Source organism: Seriola aureovittata, chromosome 5 (genome assembly GCF_021018895.1).
Source record: "Seriola aureovittata isolate HTS-2021-v1 ecotype China chromosome 5, ASM2101889v1, whole genome shotgun sequence".
In the NCBI taxonomy this organism is placed as follows: Eukaryota; Metazoa; Chordata; class Actinopteri; order Carangiformes; family Carangidae; genus Seriola; species Seriola aureovittata.
The window spans coordinates 9,070,683-9,093,404 of NC_079368.1; the positions used below are offsets into that span (position 1 = coordinate 9,070,683).

The 22,722-nt window shown below is 41.1% G+C and overlaps 2 protein-coding genes across 3 annotated transcripts; one reads left to right on the forward strand and one right to left on the reverse strand.

The window, feature by feature from the left end:
- Positions 1 to 304: 304 nt before the first annotated feature.
- Positions 305 to 11,262, reverse strand: syn1 (synapsin I). Of its 2 annotated transcripts, none has more exons than XM_056376692.1 (14): positions 11,005 to 11,262; positions 10,252 to 10,742; positions 9,254 to 9,311; positions 8,003 to 8,094; positions 7,690 to 7,846; positions 7,491 to 7,580; positions 6,871 to 6,933; positions 6,633 to 6,775; positions 6,415 to 6,489; positions 6,222 to 6,324; positions 5,985 to 6,134; positions 5,343 to 5,412; positions 4,678 to 5,212; positions 305 to 3,796 (listed from the first exon to the last, which is right to left on the reverse strand). In XM_056376692.1, the coding sequence occupies exons 2-14, from the start codon at positions 10,599 to 10,601 to the stop codon at positions 3,661 to 3,663; spliced, it is 2,022 nt and encodes a 673-aa protein (XP_056232667.1). In that variant the 5' UTR covers positions 10,602 to 10,742; positions 11,005 to 11,262; the 3' UTR covers positions 305 to 3,660. The 2 variants fall into 2 exon arrangements, with proteins under 2 accessions (XP_056232667.1, XP_056232669.1); XM_056376694.1 differs by having other exon boundaries at positions 305 to 3,758; positions 11,005 to 11,260.
- A 2,937-nt stretch (positions 11,263 to 14,199) lies between these two features.
- Positions 14,200 to 18,396, forward strand: vgll4l (vestigial like 4 like). The gene is made up of 5 exons (XM_056376697.1): positions 14,200 to 14,472; positions 16,246 to 16,369; positions 16,501 to 16,750; positions 17,364 to 17,445; positions 17,591 to 18,396. The coding sequence occupies exons 1-5, from the start codon at positions 14,406 to 14,408 to the stop codon at positions 17,887 to 17,889; spliced, it is 822 nt and encodes a 273-aa protein (XP_056232672.1). The 5' UTR covers positions 14,200 to 14,405; the 3' UTR covers positions 17,890 to 18,396.
- Positions 18,397 to 22,722: the final 4,326 nt, after the last annotated feature.

Here is a 22,722-nt window from a genome sequence, read left to right on the forward strand (position 1 = left end):
TTTTATTCAACATTCACATTCCTAAATAACAATTACCTAATCATAAAACAGTCAGTGTTACACACAGAGATACAGGCACTACAAGCACAACTTAATACTACAAATCCTACCTGTTTCACATGGGTCACTTTGAGGCCAGAGAAATGTTTTTTCATGTGGATGGATTCTATCTTTAGACTTTCAACATGGAGAAAAAAAAAACAGAGGAGAAATATGTTAAATGTGCAGGTGTGATAAGGTCAGACTTGAAACCAAAACACTGTGTGACTGTTCAATATTGGGTCAACAGTAACAACTAAAACAGTCATTGTTGATAGACTTTATTAGACATATGCATGTTTTAAGAACATACTCATTTTCACATAATATAGCTACATTGCATATAACATCAAATATTTTTTTTTTTACATTTAATTCAATAATCCACCATGATTTACATTATGCAGTATCTTTTTTGATTAACAAAAACCTAATCTTTTTGATTTTTGCACTTACATTTATGATTTTTAACTCTGGCAGGCATTGACTGACAATCAGTTCAAATTTGTAAGGATTTCATCTTTTCACAATGATTATACAATGCATTTAGAAAACAATAAAACTAGCTGTAACAAAAAGAAAATTACATTCACAGTCAAATATTTCCACCATAAATAATGTAAACGTTTGAAAGAAAACATCTGTGAATATCAAAAACATAAATACAATAAACTACTTCTCTGCATGGCTGTCACAGCTCATCTTGTCAGTCTCAGGAGGTGCCACGGCAAATAGTATGTCTTAATATGGCCAAGATGCCTCTGAGTGACAGAATGACATTTTTCAAAGTTAACCATCCATGCTAGTTATAATGGCTCATTTTCATAAATTGCACACTCAGTGTAACAATTACACAAGGCTGCTCTTAATGATTCTCCTGGCAGTATGCTGTGCCACGACAACTCCGACAATCATGTACTGACACTGAGTCGCAGTAAAATTTCAAAATAAAGCCCTAAACCACTAACGCATAAACTTACGAGTCCCACATAGTCTTGCCTCATAGAAGCATGTACAAGGTAATTGAAATCAAAGTGCACAGATTTTCAAAATAAATGCTAAAAACTTTAGAGACACATATCAACAAGCACAAATAGCAGCAGGGGATAAAGGTCACAATCCGCATCACTCAGAGCTCTGTACAACACATCTATTTGGTTTCACCAGTTACAGAACAACATTCACACATTTATGCACCATTGAGCACAAGGGGTCACTGTGGCTACACAAATAGGCTGATAAACACAGGCAGCGTGGACAATCTGCAGTGGAACCAGGACTCCTCTATTCTTTTGGCTATTGGGTCTTCTCTAAAAAGCTTGATATTGCCATACTACATCGACATTCGAATGGAAATCATTCCTTCTGGAAGACATTTTCAGTGCCTGGTGATAAAAATCTTCAGAGTAGGGATGAAAAGAAAGGGTTGTCAGTGCGAAGAAGGGGTGACAGGAAGTGCTAAATCTGCTGCAGAGGTGCATCCCATAGTTGACATTCCTACACCTTTACATTATTTTTCTGTATAGAGATGAACTGCAAATATGTAACATTCCTTGGCTGTATATGCTTTGGAGTATGGCCTCAGACAATGAAGCCGATGAGAACAGAGGGGTATTAATGGAAGCAGAAACTCTGCTGCACCAATTCAGGGTGGGAGTTACTTGAGTGCAACATCGCAACGCACTGACTAACTGTTAAACCCTAAAATCAAACTGAAGTAATCCACTAATGTACTGAGCATTCACTAAATTCAATGGTTGGATTGCAGTCATAGGTTTTTTCTAATTAGGGAATATGAAATGAAACTGTAAATAATCTAATTTTTCATTAAATGTACCTGAACAGTTGCCAACCCTGCCTATGCTGTATCCTACTATACCGCACCGGCCACAGACACGACAGCAACCCAGAGTGGGAACAGGGAGTTGTTGCTTTGTCGAGTGGCAGATGACTAAACCTGAAAATATAGACTTCATACATCAGTCTGTGTCACTGTATTCAAGTATAATGTTGCAGTATACTCTGTGTGCAAATGCATTCGAAATAATAAAAACATTCTACCTCATTAAGATGCATGCTTTTCCTTCATTATTGGTAAACAACCACGATAAAAACTGCAATGGAAGACCCTCACCCACACACAAGTGTCACAATCAATTGGACATCCCTGAGACAGCTCCATTTGATCTGACGTTCTTGTCTGTGTAAGGCATGCTTTGAAGGTGGAGAGCTTTTGGGCTTTTGTTCTTGTGCGAAAAAAAATAAAAAATAAAAAAAACACAGGAAGAAGTGGCAGCAACAACATACGCACAACACCTACTAGGCTACTTTACGAACTAATTCAACTACGTGTGACGACACAGTTACAAGCACCAATGTCAGGGGAAGGAAAATGCAACCACTGCCTCCTGTTGACATGCAGCTAAGACATCACCATGAGCGGTCAACAGCTCGTACAGATCTAGCATTAGCTAACACTGGACAGCCTATGTGTGCAGCTGTGCTGAGTTAGGGACTGTACAAAAACTATTAGGGGCGGAGAACGTCAGAAAAGGGGGAGGGTATTGTCATTTTTATTTTTGCCACAGGGAAGGTAGTCTAACTTTTTTTTGGAAGAGCAGAGGATGGTCTTATGACTCCATATTACTATTTTATTACGTATTTTATATTTGTATGATTATTTATACAAAAAGGAGTTGTATAGTTACATCAAAAAGATGGTTATCATATGTGTCATGGAAGTGCATTTAACCGTATGCAGCAGATTTGGTCGGGTGGGGGAAAATATTGCAGTGCACAAGCCCTTCAGCACATTGTTGTAGCTTGTTCCATTTTGTGGCTATAAACAGTTTATTTATCAGGTCTTTATTCAAAAATAGAGTGGCTATTTTTTCACTATTTTATTCTATTTGCTATAAATATATTATTTTGAGTTATTGAATGACACTGGAGAGGGCCTTGCTTTTTTACAACATGAAATATAAGATTCAGCACCCCCCCCCACCCTAATAATTTCCGTACAGTCCCTTAATTCATTTGGTTGGTTGGCAAGCCAACCGAAATTTGAACATAAAGCTCACATTGACTTTACGGCACCAACAAACAAGTGGGAGCAGTATTGTGTTGTTTTGTTTCTTATTTTCGTGTGTATGCTCATGCATATACAGGCTTTTGTGTGTGTGTGTGTGTGTGTGTGTGTGTGTGTGTGTGTTTGTGTGTGTGCGTGCGTGCGTTTGTGTGTATGTGTTTGTGTGTATGTGTTTGTGTGTATGCGTTTGTGTGTGTGTGTGTGTGTGTGTGTGTGTGTGTGTGAGCAGGCATGTGTCAGTTTGTGTGACACGATGAATAGGTGACTTACTTAAGCTCAAGGCGAGGCAAGGAATGTTTCAGACATTAGAGCCTAAATTTACTGTGTATTCTACTATGTGTTCATTTGAAAAGATTTTAACTATTTAGGCAGTGGGTGTCAGGTGTGTACATTTTCACATCAGGGTCAATGTACGTGAATTGGAGACGGCATCCTGTTGGTCCTTGTTCGTTGGGGGAAGAAGGAACTGTCCTTCAGTTTGCCTGTCCAGCTTTCTGTCAGTAGGAGGAGGTGTGGGAGGGTCTTATGCCGTCTCAGTCTGAGAAGAGACTGGCAAAAGATTTGCGTAGATTGCGTATGGTTTCTGCCTTCACCTCATCCTGGCTAAGGCTGGCTCGTGGCGCTGGGGTTTCTGGAATGTTGAAGGTATTGGTAAGAGACTGGGACTTGCTATAAAGAGAGGAAAATGGCAATAGAGGAGAAGGAAAGGCTATTAAAGTCATGCAGCAAACCTATGGAATGAATAGACTGGACACGGCATGACAGAGCGAGAGACAGGAGAGAAAAGGCTCGGTAAAAGATGATAAAAGCGCATTCCTTGTCTATGGTCATTCAGTATTACCTTTTCATTTCAAGTTGGCTTTGATATGATATGAATAGTGAATGACTTTTCTGGATGCAAAGTGGTGCATGTTTTGTTTTTTATCACTGATTGATGAAACTTGTTTTATGAGCATAAAATGTAATCTCATTAATATAATCCGATCAGGATTATGTGTCATTTATCTATCCATTTAACCAAAACCATCAGCTGGGGAACGTATTGACCGCTAAAATAGAAGCAATCATACAGATGATTTATAAAGTACAACAAAAATCTGTACAGTCTTGCATTATCCTTCTGCTTATTTTGGATTATATACACCCCAATAAATGACTTACTGTCTATATATATATATATATATATATATTTATATTTATATGTACATAATTTCACTTGTGTCCCAGAACATGGATTGTGGCAGATGTGCTAGACTCATGTTTATGAACAACTACAAGCCAGCTTCTGCTTGTAGTTGTTCTAATGTATCACAGTCAGTCCAGAGAAACTGCTGCTGCAGGACTGAAAAAATGTAAGAATCAATACATCATGCACATTCAGGTGGATCATTTGTCAATAGAGAGAATGAACTGATTTCCCATGTGTCATGCATAACTCAATGCAGGCAAAAAGTAAGAGAGGACCTTCTGTTCAGGTCAGCTGTGAGGTTCACTTTATGAAAAATGAGAGGAAACTGATTCCAAGTCATTTATCATACAGAGCTACTTACTTTAGTTGTGGAGAGCCGCCCATAGCCGTGTTGTCCTGACTGGGCTTCTGTGGGGGCTGAGGCTTTTGCTGCAGTGGGGGTCGTCCTCCTGGGCCCCCCTGGCCCTGAGCAACAGGTCGGGGCTGCTGGGTGGTGGGCGCTCCAGGACGACCTTGCTGGCCAGGAGGCCTCTGTTGCTGTGGCCCCCCCTGTGACTGCTGTCTAGGGGGCTGGGTAGGCCTCTGTTGCTGGGGTTGGCCCCCTGGAGGTTTCTGGCCAGGGCCTCCTGCAGATGTTTTTTGCTGCTGGGAGACAGACGATTGCCTCTGAGCTTGAGGGGAACCTCTCTGAGGAGAGCCCTGACCAGAAAGAGGTCTCTGGCCTGGAGGAGCTCCCTGACCTGGTGGTCTTGGCTGGGCTGCAGGTCCTTGGGTAGCCTTAGCCTGGGCACTGGGGTCGGCTGTAGCAGGGCTGGGAGCAGACTGCTGAGCCTGTGCAGGAGGTTGGCCTTGAGGCTGCGGGCGTTGCTGAGATGGGGGACTTTGCTGAGGACCACCTAACGCAAGCAGAATCAGATTCAGACACTTTCCAAATAGCCTTGTCTAAACTTGAAAATAAAGAAAAATATTTCTAAACAAAAATATTTAACTTAGTCTTTTGTTATGGTAAAACAGTCAAGTTCTTGCCTTGAGGTGAGGGGCGCTGTTGAGCCTGTGGTACTTTTGGCTGAGAGACAGGCTGAGGAGACATTGCTTTCTATAAAACACACAGGAGTAAAAAGGGCAGAAAGTAAGTATTTATCTTACGAGAAAGGAAAAAATGATAGAAAAATAAAAATCTTTTGGCTTAATATCTTCTGCCACAAGTCATCCAAAAAGCCTAAAAGATAATTATTTTCTAACTCATAGAATATTGCAGGGGTGCTAAATTATGCTAGGATTTCACAGAGTCAGAGTGCTGAAAATATTGTTGTTACTTTGGACTTGTTTCCATCCTTTGAATCAATAACATTTACTTTCCAATTTTTGTAACATTACCATTGTCTTTACAATGCTGTCTTTCACAATGGTTCCACCAGTGGACGGTTCAAAAGTCAACCACAGAACACAAATTCCACACTCATCAGACAAACAGCTGACTGAAAGGGCCTTGCTTTGCGATTCAAAGCCTTTTTTAAAGGAAGATATTCTGGGAGACCATGTGTGTGACTGTGCACTCTAAATAAAACCAGACCCAACTCGACACATATTACTAATAAATATGAGGGGAGATTAAAAAAAAGGTGCAAGATTACAGGAGCAAGTATAGAGCATCTGTGGTTTGAGCACCTGTAGTGGCTGTCCTGATGCGGCACGGACTATGGAAGAGCTTGAAGTGCGTGGAACAGTCTGGTTCATCTTAGAGATCACCAGTTCTGCAATCTGTACACGATCCTCGTCCTGCTGGTCTCCAATCAGTGGCATCGAACAGTCATCAACCTAAAAAAAAAAAAGATGAATTTAATATATATTCCTTACGATCATAGAAAAATGTTCCCTCAATATCCTCATACTGCCTTCTAGTACCTCTATTATGTAGTCCTTGCCATCTTTGCCATGTAGAGCCTCCACAGCACAGATATCCAGCCCTCCAAAGATGTCAGCACAAGAGTCCACCCACATTCTGTACCTGCAAAAGCGTGTCAAACACTGCTTTAATAGTGCAGCCAGACATTATATAATTTACAATTTCTTCTCATCTGCATTTATGTGCTCTTACTTGTCTGACATGGCGACCTGCTCAAGCATAGATGAGCCAGTGTTGGTTTTCCAGTTGCCAGAAATTGACGTTCTCCTGTTCATTAAAGCAAAAAATGTATGTTACATGTTCTGCAATTTCCGTCTGCCATAACATGCCAGTGTGTTGGCTGTTTGGTAGAGGTTTTTGTAATCTCATTCGCTGTAACAAAATGTGTGTAGAACACTTATTTCACTCACATGTAAGCTTTGTAATTGTTACCAATCTTCTGGATGCGGACGTCATATTTTGCATCAATGAAAGGCTCAGATGTGGCGTAAGTCTTGGTCAGTGCCACAACACTGGCAATATCTTGAAAATCATATTGATTGTCCACTTTCACCTGGAGTCGAGATATAAATACAATTACATATATTTGTCCCCAAAAATGTGGCATTCATGTTGAAATGAGTAAATATTTGAGCATTGCAGCACTACCTTTCCCATTCCTGAGTGAGCATGGCCCATCTTTATCACTACAGGGAACCGCGAGGAGGTAATCTGTAACAAGAGCATCATCACATACTCAGATTTCAGATAAATGGACTTCTACATGGCACCCTAATGACAAAAACACCCATTTTCAAACCATTTCAATCAAGCAGAAATGACACAGACAGTAGCACTCCTTCTCTGCTTCTGCAAGAAGTTCTGATTCACATGGATGACTTGAAAACCAGCCCAGTACTGTCAGGCTGTGACTGCAGGGGTGGAGATGACTGCTCTGCAGCAACAGACTCAGTTTAACTGTACTGACACCGACTTGGCACAAAAATTATCATAAACTCGGCCTCTACTGGGAACAAAAACAACAAGACACTCCCCTGAAAATTAGATTGGTCTCAGCTGCTACATGAGATGGACTATTGACATGAAAGTGAATTACCCTCCTAACATGTGACCCTTGCAGAAGGATTACCTGTCTGCATGTGTGTGTACGTGTATTTGTATGTGTGTGTGTGTGTCTTTAAGGGTTGTTTACCATAAAGACATACCCACCAGGGCAAGTGGTGAGGGGGGAGGAGATAGAGGATGAGAGCAGATGGCTCAGAACTCACCATCTCCTTGTGGTTTGGATAGTAAACCTGCTCAATCAGTGGGAACTCCTCCGGGCCCAGTTGCTTGTAGAGTCTAGACATTTGAGCAAACTGAAAGGGACACAAATGTTTAAGGTGCAGCTTTGTATGTCTACGCAGCTGAACTCAATATGCGATACGGTTTCAAATTCCCTTATTGATTAAATAATAGGCTACTTACCACCCATGGTTTGTCACAGAAATTGTAGACAGAGTGCAAAGAGTTAACACTTGGCAGTCCAGCATACTGCAGTCCAATCACTAAGTTGCGGTGGTCTCCATTCTTGTCCATGCTGAAGGCATGTTGTCTGATCAGCACAAAGTCTGGCTTAAAAGTTCTGCAACAGAGGACATCAGCAAAATATTTAACCACACTGTACAAGACAAACTGTTTGGTTATTAATGAAAAAGATTTCAACATAAATCCAAGTTGTATCTCACGTGCAGCAACTGCAGATGATGCAAACTCTTGGGATATTTTACAGAGTACTTACTTATTAACCTTATGTCCATTCCTGATCGCGTCAAGGTCCACATTGTAGGAGCCTGTGGCATTTGCCACCAGGTTGATTTCAGAAAATTCTGCCTAAAAGGAAAAAAAACGCCAAAAAAATCACTGTGATCACAATCAAAGCAGGGGGCAGCATAAACCAGGCTGAACATGGTACAATCATAAGAGAGCAGTCTTTATCTGAAGTGAGTTCTCCCTGTTAAGAGGACACAGAGGAAATAATGACAACGCCAGTGCAATATAAAGTATAAGAAAAAAAAGAGAGTAAAATGTCAACAGGGAAAAAGATTTGCTGTATTCTTAGGGTGCTGGGTGCACTGCAGTATAAATAGCCAGACATATACTGTATCAATAAATATTCTACACATTACTACTCACACAATTACCAAAACGATTATTGCTCAGTTTTTAGGCTACACAAACAGCTCATATACCTTTTAATAAGAGATTACAATTAAAGGTTTGAATCCCTCAGAGTGACTGTGGAGGCATCTGTCAAACACAATATGTTTCTGTTAATCACACGTCAGGAGAGAGCTCTTCAGTGTGAGAATGAATGCAGCAGTCCCCTCCCCTATCAATACTCACTCATCAGTGAACTGGGACATTACATTTGTCATTCTAAGGGGCTCTCTGTGAACACAAGCAACAGCTTGCACTGTGCTGCATGATTCAGCTGTTCATGATTTTCGTTTTATTCAGTGCACCTAAATTGCGCGTCGACAGATTAGTAAGAGTTACCAAACAAGACGCTGCCTCAAGAAAATGAAGATATGAAACCAAAATAGGATCAAAGTGAAGACAAAGGATGAATTATACAAGCGGGGGTAAATTTCCACAGAAGATGTATAGCTGTTTAGAGAGAGAATAATGACCAGCGATAAATACTATCAACTCATCCTGTAATAATGCCAATGGTAATGCTTTCATCTACAGGTAAGAGTAAACCATATGCACCATGTTACCTGGTCTTGGCACAAATAGATCAGAGACAGTCTTATCCAACAACAAAATACAAAATACTAATGTCTTATGAAAGAATGATGTAACATCCCTCCGACTTCACAGTCTGCTCACAAGGCTCAGAAAAGCTTGGCTGGATTCCTCATGATTGATTTATATATATATATATATATATATATATATATATATATAAGTTTCCTGTCCTCCTGGTAGGGAGTAAAGAAGAGCAATGACACAGAACAAAGGAAAAGGTTACACACGTGAAACCTACCTGTTCTACCTTGATGTCAAATTCACCGTGGATCTTTCTTCCTCTGAAGACCTTCACCCTGAATGTAGAACAAGGAATCCAGTTGTTGTTCGCATCCAGAAAAAACATGAATTTGCTTTTACACATTTCTCCTGTGATTGACAGATGGCATTTCCTGCAGCATTTGCAGAACATTTCACAATTCTGAGTGTAATCCTGGCACATAGAAAACATGATGTCAAATACATGAAATAAGCCGACATCAATGGAACACAATGCTGCTATTACCTGTTGGCAATGCATGAAACTGACTTAAGCAGCCTCTGTAACATTATTTTAATCTACCTGATGAATAAGCACATATGAATTGGACATGAGGACATAAGTACTGGTCCTTGCCTATGAAGTATAAATATGCACCACAGCCTGTTGTGGCAGAGTTAGAAAACCTTATTTGTTATATACTGAGGGGTGGAAGGGTTTTTGGTGTGTTGATGCACAGATGTGCTTAGTTTATTATCACCTAGGGTGTCATTTTGACACAGGAGTGTAGTGTTTTACCCCCTTTGCCTTGTGCACAAGGCTCTAATAAGCATGCATATCGTGCACTGGTGAAGAGGCTTGACTAACGTGGTGTAGCCTATGTGTTTTTTCTTGTGCCAAATTTTACCTCGATTTGAAAATACCTGCATCATCGTGGTGGCATTGGCCCACACCCAGTGCTTTGGTGCAATTGGAAGCATTTTAATGGCAGAATGCAGGAGGAATTCGCCACAAGCAATAGCCAATCGTCAAATGAAAATGGCTTCTCTGTCGTCAGTGTGTTGCGCCTTTGCCATGGCACACAGACGCATCTGCAAGGTGTTTCTGATCTGAGCGAGAAGCCGAAGATGTTGATGCGTCTCACAGCACTGTGTGAATCATATGACCTTCTAGATGTTAGGCCACCGCAACCCACGCTCTGGCACACATATCTGTCTAGACGAAGCACCTGCGCTGGCGATGCGCACTGTTCTTACCAGTCGGTCTGCTGGTCATCGATAACCAGGAGGATCTTGGCACTGCTGGAGACTCCTGCCCGGTCCGCTGCCTCGGATAAGGTCGCAGCCGCAGCGGCGGTGGTCTGTTTGACAGCATTGGATATGGACGAGAAGAACCCAGAGCCTCCACCTCCCGACTGCTGCTGCTGCTGCTGCTGCGGCGGCGGCTGCTGCTGCTGCTGGCTGGTGGACTGGCGCCTCTCCGACGGCCCCGGCGACACTGCGGGGCTTTGCTGCGGTGGGTCGGGGCGTTGGAGATCGGTCATGTAGCCATTAGGCAGGTTGGACATGAAATTGCTGTCCGAGAGTCGACGGCGTAGGTAGTTCATGGTGGAGAAATGTTGTTAAAATGACGGAGTGAGGGCTCCAAATATCTCCTCCCACTGAATGCGCCTTAGAACTTGGTGTTCAGTAAGAAAATGGAATGACTAGGCTACTTCCCCATGTGCAGAAACGGGGACCAATGTTACCTGAGGAGAAACAAGTCTTGCGTTATTAATTAGGAGCAGATTTTCAATATCTGATCACAGTAGTAAGAGATCGTGACTGTACAGCTTAAGGAACTGGCTTAAGGAAACCATCACACAGCCCCCTGATGAAAGCTGAAATTAATCCACACGACTGACTTCAATCAAATCATTCATTCTGACATATATATATCTAATATATTTCAACCAACCTATCAACCCCCCCACTGTGGTAACATGACAAACAAGGTATGATGAAACCTACCTGCGAGTGTGTCCAAACTGAGGTGATAATTCCTTAATATCTGTCACAGGAAAGCATAGATGTGACTCTCATGTCCTCTGTGCAGGCAGGCAGGCCGTGCATCGGGCTTGAACCTGTGAAATAGAAGCTACAGTCCTTCCTGCATCACCACCTGTTCTCCCTGTCCTCTCCCTCAAGCCCCGGTTTTTTCCGTCCGCCCTGCGTCACTCCCAGTCATCCTGAGGGAAAGGACGGAGCCTGCAAGACTGGATTAGTGTCAAGGTAGGCAGTGTGCGGACCACGACTTCCGGGTGTTGCTTTCAAAATAAACGCATGTTAATTAGGATTCTGCTGAATTTTATTTGTATTCTTAGCACACAGGTTTTGCAGCAAAAGGGTGGGTCAAAGGATAAGCTGCATCGGATATTTAGGTAACACATTTATATTAACATCATTGAATTCCAATTAAGGAAATGGAATTCTCTTTTGGTAATAAAGTGTTCAGTTTATTATTATTATTATTATTATTATTATTATTACTATCATAAACACTTGATTTTGAAATCCTATATTTTTCAATTGGTATTGTTGCTCATGTTCATACACATTGTGTAAAGCAATTTGCCAGTGGTCACGAAATCAACACGAAATCAACATATATTTAGATTTGCTTTTTATTAAATACATACAGTTAAAATACCAAACATTTTTGTGATGTACCTTTAGGCTATTAAAGGGCATGCAGATAAACTTCCTGTTTTGTTCGCTCTGTGTTTGTGTGACTTGACGCAGCGCCGTGTTGCGATCTGAGGGTGGTGCTGATGAGAGCAGGGTGACAGGGGCGTCGCTCTCTGTCAGACATGAGCCTGCTGTTGACTCCACAGGGTGCTTATGGGTGTTGATGTGATATTGCGCCCTGTTGTGTCCAATAAAACAGCGGCCTTCAGGCCACTGCCAGAGTGTTACCTTTGATTCTCAGCGCCCTGACCAGAGATGCGCCATCTGTTGGTGATACCCAGAGTCAGAGATCAACACCATCATTACGGACCCCCTGGGAGTCCCAGGCCCCGCTCTGGAAACAACACCGTGCAATGGTAACTGAACTGTGTTCAAAATGGACACAGATACACATAACAGAGCGTATCTAAATCATTAATGCCTGGTAGAGACAGCTACTAGCCTATTTAAAGTACAAGGTCTCCTCCCGCTGATACATAGCCTACTGTATGCTGACAAAATAATGGAAACTAATGAAAATGTATAGCCTATCTTAGTGCTGCTGTTATTTGATGATGAAACAGGCCTGTAGCTTAGAAAATATATTTGGTCCAATATGTCTGCTTGTTAGCACTAATAGCATTTGTGTAGGATATTTGAGCTTAAAATAAGATGTTTAATGACCTTTTCTGCATGAGTAAATAAGTGTGATTTAGATACATAACAAGACAGATGGTGATATTTGACTTATAATGCAGGATATTTAATTATTTACCGGTATCTATGAACTGATTTAACTCTACACCTTCCACGTTCAGACCAATCCAGGTCATTTCAGCAATGGGTGTTTTTAAGTTCCCTCTTTGTTGATTTGCATTAGCTATATAATAATTTATTATCATTATTTACTACATGATTATCATTATTAATCAATATATAGGTTATGTTTTGTCAGTGTTAATGGTAGTTTCAGTCCCCATCTAATAAAAAAAATAGAATTATATAAACTTTTCTTTCTTACTGATATTATTAGCTGAATGTTCATTTTGAGCAGCTGCTTGCTTCATGTTTAACTTGTTGTGAAGATCCACTGCAGCGGTACAGTTGGGAGTATATGGGAGTATTACATTAACTTGGAGATTATGTTTACATTTGGTTTAGATAGGGGTTGGTACTATTTCCTGTGTAGTGAAACAGAATACCCCAGTATTACACCAGTACTACACTAATATATATATATATATATTAAAATACAGTAATATTCAAAAGCACACAATCATATTGTGGCTATTCAAACTGCAAATTTGTGCTCTGCGATGACAATCACCTCACTTTTCTAGCATGAAGAAAAATGAAATGAGAAGAGAGAATCGCATTCTTAGCTGTTTGAAGGACAGACAATTATTAAGCAATTTATGCTACTAAACTAGAAAAACTCGGTATGACACTCACAGATTCCTGACATTTCAACATCTGATTCTTCACATTTTAAAATGTTAAGACTGCGTGGAATCTGGCAGTGTGGAAACATGCTTTTCAATATATCTGTATAATAAAAAACACTTTTTTGTCCTGCATATACACTTTACAGTGTCTTGATGTAGGATTTGATGACATGCTATTGCAGTATACGGCTTAGGGAGGCAGTGTTGATCTTAAAAACTCAACATAATTCTATTCATGCATGTATTCACAGCAAGACCTTTATATGTGAAGCTCTTTCTGAACCAGGCTTCTTCAGTATAATCACCAGCAGTATTAGATGGACTGAAACAGGCTAATATATCAGATCACATTAGGGCAGCGTAGGTGATCCTTTTTTATTAATTCTCAATGTGCTAATGTGAAAAACATGTCTCAAAACAAATTAATTACACTCTAAATAATATTTTCAACACGACCAATGTCACTAAGTATCTGAGTGAACGGCCTCCAAAGACTCTCTACGTGTGGCCACACTCCTCAGTGTGCTCGGGCGGGATTGTTCTCATGGCAGCAGCGTTTTCAGGACTTAGGAGTCTTTGTCTGGCCATCAACAAAAGCCTTTGGATTACTGGCAAGGCAGGCTCACAGTGCAGCTGCGTGCGTGTATGGGCAGGTCAGTGGAATGACTGGAGCTCCGGTGGGCTAAGCGCTCGAAAAAATGCAGTTTGGTGAGATTGCAGATTAGGAGGGAGGGAAGGAGGGAGGGAAGGAGGGGAGTGGGACAGGTGCTGACTCCATGGAGGGAAACAAAAAGGCACACTTCACTCTCCTCCTGGGTCAGGGAGGAATCTAATGGGTTGTGTGTAAAACTGATTTATGACCAAAAGAGCTGTTTTTCCTCATGATATCCACCTACTGAAGAAAATGTTGAATGACGCAAAAGTGTGAATTCTGTGGATCGCATTTTTGAAACTTCACTTTCTACCTCTGAGACAGGCCTATCTGTGAGCACACACTCCGCCTGCAGGACAATAACAACACTGAGTGAATGAGGGCTTTCCATTGGCTCCGGCGGCAGCCAATCTGAATGCAGGAAGTGAGTCACAGGGAAGCCACTGCACCTATCTGCACTCACCTGATACTTAACCTGGCTGAGCCCAGACCCAGCATCTCATTACCTTTCCAATACAATCTATAACCGAGGCGCATTGTGTCCTGTAAGCTCCAGCAGTCAAGGTGTTCCTCCGTGTTTGGCTCCACTCAGACAAAGACAAGGAGCCATGGCTGTGGCTAATTTCCACTACATTACTCGGATGAGCAGCGGCTTTAAGGTCTACATTTTAGAAGGTAAGCTTTATTATCACTTCTCTTTTATTGCCGCATGTTGCTTGATGACTGTGAACACTTGCTTTACTTTGATCAGTGGAATTAAGTCTCTCCTGTGCTCATCCTTAAATATTTCAGTGTCATATATTGACATGTTCAGATGTTATATGATGTCACAACCTTTATTAATATCTATGTTTGTTAAAGTGGCATTTACCTTAGTTCTGCGCATGATGTTCATGTAAATACAGCTTGGAATGGAAACAGTCAGATGTGATGACAGTCAGATTGAAGCTAGATACTGACAAGGATGTGCAACTATTAAAATATACTTTTTAAAATGTGTTCAGCTTTTTGTCATAAAGAAAAGATAAGCATATGTCATACAGGAAATCTACTTAGAATAAAAGGCTGTCTATTCATTCTGAGATTGAATTGAGACTCTATACATGGTGTTGTCACTCACAGCTGTGCTGCGCTTCTCTTGGATCTTCAATAAAAATCTTCAGCACAGCAGAAGGTCAGGCGACATATTCCCTCTGCTAATAAGGAAGAAATATCTATGCCCGAGGCATTAGAAAATCAGCATAGGTGTGGTTATACCTGCCCCCCTCCTCACCCCGCCCCCCTCTCTCCCTCTCAGTGGCACTCAGTGCGTGAAGGAGTAGCTCACAGGTGTTGGAGTGTTTAGCCAAATGGAAATGTGTATTGGAGCGAGCAGTTTGAACGTGAAGACACTGTGAACAAATCTTTTTTCTTTTTTTGGGGGGGGGGCGGGGGTTTACACTTCAAAGCAGTTAATCACCCATTGTTTCAGTTCAGTAAAGTGGAAGACGTTGTGAGTGGGTGATTTTTCGAGCACTGATTTGAATATAGTTGAAAGGGCTCCCCATCAGTGAGGACTTTCAAGTGTTAACTGAGCATACTGTCAAACAATGGGCCGGGTGTAATTATGCTGCCGTCACGTTTTCAAACAATGCTCTGTGTTTTGACTGTATGCATGACTGTTTTGAACATGTGAACGTGTTGATGTGAGACAGGAGCGCCAACTGGTTTGGCTGAGTTATACTCCTGTTGTTTTGATTGAAAATGTTAGTGAGAGACATAAACCTGCATGTATGAAAACTAACAACACTGTGATCTCCAAATCATTTTGTGAGTTCAAGCTCACAAGTCGTGCACTCCTCTTATTCAGCACATCGGTGACATCACCAGCTTCACTTTGATGTGTTTCAACTTGTGTAATTGGAAAAATCCAATGTCTGTGTGTGTCTGTGTGTGTGCAGCTGGATGGCCCTTTCACAAATGGGTGCCGCCCATATCAGGGTCCTCAGTAACCATTCTGGCACCCCATGATAACAAAACGTGTTGATTGTGCCCTTGAGAGTGTGTGACAGGGCTGAACGCCAACATTATGCAGAAAAACAACATTTACCGTTAGCACTGAATCAGCTGCGTACTTTGGTAACCCCTCACTGATCAGGTAGATCAAGTTCTACAGCTTAACGGAGTTTACAATTAACGGTGACAATAAAATAAAAAAAAAGTTTTCCCACGAATAGTAGTCATGCAGGTTGATGTCATGGATCAAAACAAGCAGTTACTCATCACTTGAGTGTCACACACAATTATCAATGGTAAAAGTGGAGGTAGGAGTAAAATCATCAGTGCCAGTAAAGGCTTAATTCTTTTACTGGATTTATTTATTCTAGTGAATAAGCCATGCCCAAAATGTATGATTGCATTTTTTGACAGCATCTTAATATAATCCTGCACTTTAATTCTGTTCATCAGGTCAGCCCCACCTCAGAAGTGAAGACAGATACAGACACATCGCAAATGACCGGGTCAGAGCCCCAACAGTGTATCCAGTCAAACGCAAGCGCAGCCATGACAGAGGTCTGACACTGGAGGAGAGGTTGGTGAAACTGCTTTCCTCGCACTTCTAATAATAATAATATTCCAATAGCCTACTAAAAAAAAATGTGATCAATGAAATACAAATTCTGTCAGAGAGATGTGACATTTTCTTATGAACAACTGTTTCAGGCGAGAGCGAGCGCTGAGCAGGAGCAGTGGTAAAGAGGCCCAGAGAACAACACCAGCACCAGCTGTGTTCAACAGCCCGCAGAGCCCCACATCCACCTGGAGTCCAACACCCAGCCCCACCAGCCCTCTGCCCACCCATGTGTACTACACACCAGTCATGGATGAACCACTTGCCCTCATCAAGAAAGCAAGAAAGGACCCTGAAAACACAGAGGAGAAGTCCAAAGACAACGCTACCACTCAAATCCAGGTAGTTCACCATGCTGCTTGTGTCCTCATCATGTTCAGTGTGATTTTCTCAAAGCTCGGGGGTGTTTGGGTTGCATTAACTTCTGAATAGTGGCAGTACTGTATGTCTCTTTGTAGTGTCAGTGTAGCTCCAGGCTACCCACAGCAGTGGTACATCTCCCATCTGTAGTCTGTGAATGCATCTCCACAGTCATTCCACTTCCAAGCGGAGTGCATGCAGGCCTAAGCTTGTCCGAGCTATGCAATCCAGCCGGATTGAGGAAGAAAATGTGAGCAATGGAGGGAGGAATTCCATCAACAAGACCAAACAGACTGCTCTCTCTTTGACCTGTTTATGCCACACACACTGGGAGTGATCTGACTCTTATGGGCAAACCCAACCAGTTTAATCGGTTTTGAAATCATTTATTTTTCAAACTAAACCAAACAGGACACTGTTTAACCTGTAGTGGGATTAGGTGCACAGGCAGGTTTAGGGTAATATTAAAATAATAACACAAATTTTGTGGGATGAAGAGGAAAGAAAAAGCAGGGAAAGTGTTTTTTGTGTTGTATTGTGTTTTTCCTCTGATCTAATTAATAACCCATCTCTTTTTTTTTGTTTTGCTTTTTAGATGCGCCCCTCTGTGATCACTTGTGTGTCCTCAGTAAGAAACCCCACCTGCAGATCTGAGGTCCACAGAAGCCACTCATCAGGTCAGTCATATTCTTGAGTGAGCTCATCCGCCAGACGGTCACTCCCTAAAATTTCACATATGCATCATAATTTGGATATCCGCTCACTTTTACTGACTCACTGAGGTGTGTGTTTGACGCCTTTCAATCGTCCTTTCTTTCCCAGTGGTTTCCAAATGCAACTACGACCATGTGGTTGAAGAGCACTTCCAGAGGAGCCTTGGGGTGAACTACCAGAAAGCTCACTCCCAGCAGCTCTCCATCAGCGTGTCCGTCGATGACCACTTTGCCAAGGCTTTGGGAGACAAGTGGCTGCAGATTAAATCCAAGTCTTCCTCCTGTTCCTCCACACCTCCCAGCAGTCCAAGCGTCACTCACTCTCCCACCCACAGCCACAGCCCAAATCAGTCCCACAAAGAGTCCACCAGCTCATCGCCGACTTGCAGCCGCTGGTCCGTCAATTAAAGCGTAAATGACCTCTGATACGAGAGGAAACCGGACGTTTGACATTTCACTGCGTGCAGCTCTGCTTGCTGAGCGATGCAAATGCCAGTGCTAGTGTTGAGAGGGCAAGCTAACAGATGCAGGAGAGCTGTCACTTTGGACCTCTGCGTGTCCGAACTCAAGACACATTGATGCAGACAAATGTAGCATGAATCCTTGTTTTGTTACATTTTTGTCCTCTGCTTGTCGATAGCCTCTGCATTCCTGAGATACTGTAGATGGTGATGTGGGATGATTGAAAAATCAGCCAAGTAATCCTTTACATTTCTTTGATTTTGTGTCATTCTTTCAATGCAGCCTGAGTGCCACAATTTCACTGTATTATATTTATATTCTGATACACCTGGGGTCCTTATAGTCTAAATGACTAGCCTATCTGCTGTGTAACATTATGCTTATGAGCTGTACACAAAACAACTTTTGAAAAGACTTTCAAAAAAATAAAAAATCTCAAAGATCCTTTAATAATTTTTTGTTTGTGTCATTTGTAAAAGCATATTAAAGTGTCATCTGAGAAGTCTGTCAAAAAAAAACATTGGATAACAAGTGAAAACTCTTATTTTTGTTCATTTATTCAGAAAATGAAACTGAGGATGTCACAAAATGAATAAAACTCCCTTTAAACTTCAAGGTCGCAGCCTCACGTACACCTTGTAAAAACTGGACAGGGTGGTGCACCAGACAACCTGATTTCAGTAGTGAGTCAGTATGTGTCTGCAACACGTCTGGCGCACACACAGCATTTTACACAGAACTGTTACCACACACTGAGTGGAAATGAAATGCACTATATGAGCAATACATTTGGGACTTTTTCCTGTAAGTTTGAGGGAATGTGAGGGTGCATGTTCCAGCAGGCACCAGGCCTTGTGTTCTGACATTCCTGTCTCCTGAGAAAATGACTCTGTAAGATCCTACAGATCCTGTTTGGCAAGGGATAGGAGGGAGGGAAGCGGGGAAGTAAGGGTTGGGCTAATATACGCCTGAGCATGAGAACCCGCCGTGCGCTTCGGTTACCTATTTGCATGTCCTATCTTGTCTAACAAAAAAAAAAAAAATGATATGCAACATTAAAAAAGTTTCCAAAACTTTTGTCCTTGAAATTACAGAGTTGGTCAAGGTTTGAAGAAGTGGGGAAATAACCTGAATGTTCTGACAAGTTGAAGATCTTGGGACATCAGGGGTGAGGATAAAGAAGAAAGAAAGGAGAAGATGAAGGGAGAATGTGAACTGAGTGTTATTTTACATTAAAAATAGTTGAGGTTAACCATTAGAAATGAACAAACTAATGTCATTAGATGGTTTGAGTTCTGCACAAAACTTCGTAAAATCCACTGCACAATAACACAAAGTTCACATCAAACATGTCTTGCACCAAATTCATACATACCAGAGCCAAAAAATCATCACACTGCTGATCATTACTTTCCCCTCATTAAGTTTTTAAACCGGTATTTCCACATGCAGTATATTCATTAGCCAGTGTAACCTGAACTGGGGCAGTGACGCCATCTACAGGCTCTTAGACAAACCTTAAAGGTCTGACATTGTCAATGACAAATGGTCTCATGTTGCAGGTTGAAAAGCACAAACAACTGCAAGCAGAGTTGTGTGGGTAAACTTGTAGTATGGGAGATCTGGTTTGACAGAGAGACCCTCGGAAATAAGAGAGAGAGAGAGAGAGAGAAAGGGAGAGAAAAGACTCTGCTCATCTTACCACTAGGAGGCGTCTCCATGAAAGGTTATTGCTCCTGCATATCACACTTCATTCATAAGCCTTTAATCCACTTCACACATTATTTTGACAAAGCTTTTCAGTAAGAATTTAAACATGGATTATGCTTTTCATCAAAGTGTCACGTTTATGTGTCTGACATTGCTAGAGAAAATCACATATGATATAATTCTGTGAGGTTATATTAGTAATTATTTTGCACTAAATAAAGTTAGAGGGTGTTTATAGATACACTCTGTATTTGACACACCAACCACAGCATTATGGAAGTTCACTGTTTACGATAAATGAAATATGTCCAGCTGTTGTGCTTTGTTGTCCATGCAGTTGTAAACGGCAGCTGCAATATACACAACACGGCCATGAGAATGTGAAGAGGAAAACTTCTCATGCTGCAGAAAAACAAAATGCACATTGTTGCTTGAGACGACAGTGACGGATAATTACAATCCTGAATACCTCACACACGACAGAAAACAACATTTAGGCTAACTCTATTGTACCGTGGCAGTAGTAATTAAATATGCATCACAATACAGAAGATCGGCTAAGCCTTCTGGGAAAGTTCTTGCACTTTGTCTGGTCTGTCAAAAGTTAGAGCACTGTCAACAAATCAGGCAGCATTTATGTACATAGTCAAAATTACAGCTCTAATCTCATGAGAATATGATTGCATGGGACGACTGTGTATCTGCTGCGTATGATTCATTTTCAAAGTTCTTGTTCAACCTCGTTGTATATAAATGATAGTTATCGAGGATAATTGCTTGAGGCTGGGTGTTCACGCTCCTGAACTGGCAGCTTGATCTAACCCACAGTACCAAGAGAATATGATATGAAACTAATAAAACAGCTATATGCTTTTTCCAAGTTTTTCTCCGTGTGAGGACATGCATCTCCATGCAGCTGCGTCTCATGTAACCTCAACAATTTGAATAAACCTTTACAAACACAGCTCACAGCGCATATCACAAGAATAAGCTTATAAGGATTTGGCAGGTTTAAATTATACATCCAATGACACATTATACTAACGAGTGTGGAAACTTTATTTAGGGATGTAAGGTATGGCAACCGTAGTGTTTAATGTAACAATGTGGTTTCTCTTCTGTTTGTTCCTGTGCTTCACTAGTTCATCTCTGGTCTTTGGACTCTCTCTCTGTATCTCTGTTCTGTATTTAGAATATTACTACTGGATATCGATATATCTGATCCTCAAAGAAAAGCATAACAGTTAATACTCGGGAACTGGAAGTCTGACAAACCTCCTCTTATATGATGTGGGTATAAGGAGTAATATCTCTACTACAGCTGAAAAAAAACAGGTACCATTTTACTATAAGACTGCCCTTATAAAGGATTTATGAATGGTTTACAACTAGTTTATCAATTATAAATCATTTATAAGCTTTTGTATCACATTAGATAAAAAGGGCAACAGCAACCTGTTGCTTGCCAAATAGTGAGCCCACATTTATCTGTACTGTTAAGCTTCATATCTCAATAGTTACTGAGCTTTCTTTGTTTTCTCCATCATCCAGCATTTGTACCTGCTGCTTAACCACATATTAAGTTAAGTTTTTAAGTTACTAGCAATTAACCACCGTCAGTATGGTCAGAAATTTTCATTTGGCAGATCAAATTATGACATATATAAATTATGACATAGGTATTATTATTATTATATCAAATTATTGTATCAAATGACAAGATTCTTACTGTTTCATATTGTTTACCTTGACATGCTATCAGCAGCCGCAAAAGGGAGCGTTATTATAAAGTGTCATTAGAAAGATTAACGAGTAGCAAGCATTAACTTGATCTTGCCAAATAGTGAACCTGCATCAATGTATGAAAACTGTGCTATTACTTGTTGAAAGTGTAGCATGATCCAAGTGGTCATTTACCCAGGATACTCTGGCTGATTAAAGAAATATGCTTTGTCTGCATGGGTGTGTGTGTGTATGGGTGAGCATATAGCGCTTCCTTAATAAGCTATAGATGTATGTGACTCACCTGATATGATGTTAACTTGTGTTGTATCATAATAGTGTGGTTACAGGTATGTGTATGTGTGGGCTTGGCACATATCCACACAGAGTACAAGGCTGATTTTTTGTCCTTTTCCTTCTTACACGTCTAAACAGCTCAGATACAGTGAAGGTTAAAGGTGTCCTGACTGTTTCCACCACCTTCACATTTCTTTTCAGTGGTGTCGTGAGTCACTTCCATTTCGACCTGTCACATGCTTCGGAGAGGTCAAAAGATTCCTCATGGGTGGCATTTGTGAGCAAGGGTTGACTCGTCAGATGTAACCGATCCAAACTACATCAAGCAACAGGCTCTAAATAAATGAGTAATGAAGAGGAACTTATCAGCAGGTTTGGAGGCAGTGTAGCATTTCAGACAATGCTCAATTCTGCTGACAGTGAAGGCGGCCTGACAATCCAGCGAAGCTTCTCGGGGAAAGTGGCTATTCATGGTGATTAACAAGGTTGATTAGTAACACGGTTTGTGACTGATACTTCACGCTCTGCTCAGCTACACTTGCTTAACGAGCTACACACACTATAGTTGATTCCCCACAGCCTAAACTTTAGCTCAGTGTGAGAATATTGTGGCAGAAGACATTTCTCCGTGGTCGAAATTCAACAGAAAGAGACATTAAAAAAAAAACGTAATACCCTTTAAACAAGACTAAAAACTCTTGCTAGTGGACACAGCTCATATTGCACAATACACACTTGAATGCAAAGTTGAAACATGTCTTGTTCTTTTAACATTAGTGTGGTTAAAATGTTAAGTTTGTCCAGTAGATGGCACCAGAGCTAAGTCCATGTCGATACTTAAATTACAAGTTCATTCCCAGGTCCTTTTTAACCCACACATGGCTCCTCATGCATAGAGTTTGGTCATCAGTCTAAGCTGCAAATTGTCTTTCTTATTTGTACTATAGTCAAACTATTCATAGCATCCAGGGATATGACACTGATAATATAAAAATAATAAACCCTAGTTAACATAAACACACTGAGGCCTGAAATATTTCTTATTTTTAT

Excerpts from the sequence above, each read along its gene's own strand:
- vgll4l (XM_056376697.1), top strand. The coding sequence starts at position 14,406 with ATGGCTGTGGCTAATTTCCACTACATTACTCGGATGAGCAGCGGCTTT. Across the intron at positions 16,370-16,500 it reads GGTCTGACACTGGAGGAGAG|GCGAGAGCGAGCGCTGAGCA; the intron begins GTTGGTGAAACT and ends CAACTGTTTCAG. Across the intron at positions 16,751-17,363 it reads ACGCTACCACTCAAATCCAG|ATGCGCCCCTCTGTGATCAC; the intron begins GTAGTTCACCAT and ends TTTGCTTTTTAG.
- syn1 (XM_056376692.1), bottom strand. The coding sequence starts at position 10,601 with ATGAACTACCTACGCCGTCGACTCTCGGACAGCAATTTCATGTCCAAC. Across the intron at positions 7,581-7,689 it reads TCTGTGACAAACCATGGGTG|TTTGCTCAAATGTCTAGACT; the intron begins GTAAGTAGCCTA and ends TGTCCCTTTCAG. Across the intron at positions 6,325-6,414 it reads CAGGTCGCCATGTCAGACAA|GTACAGAATGTGGGTGGACT; the intron begins GTAAGAGCACAT and ends ACGCTTTTGCAG.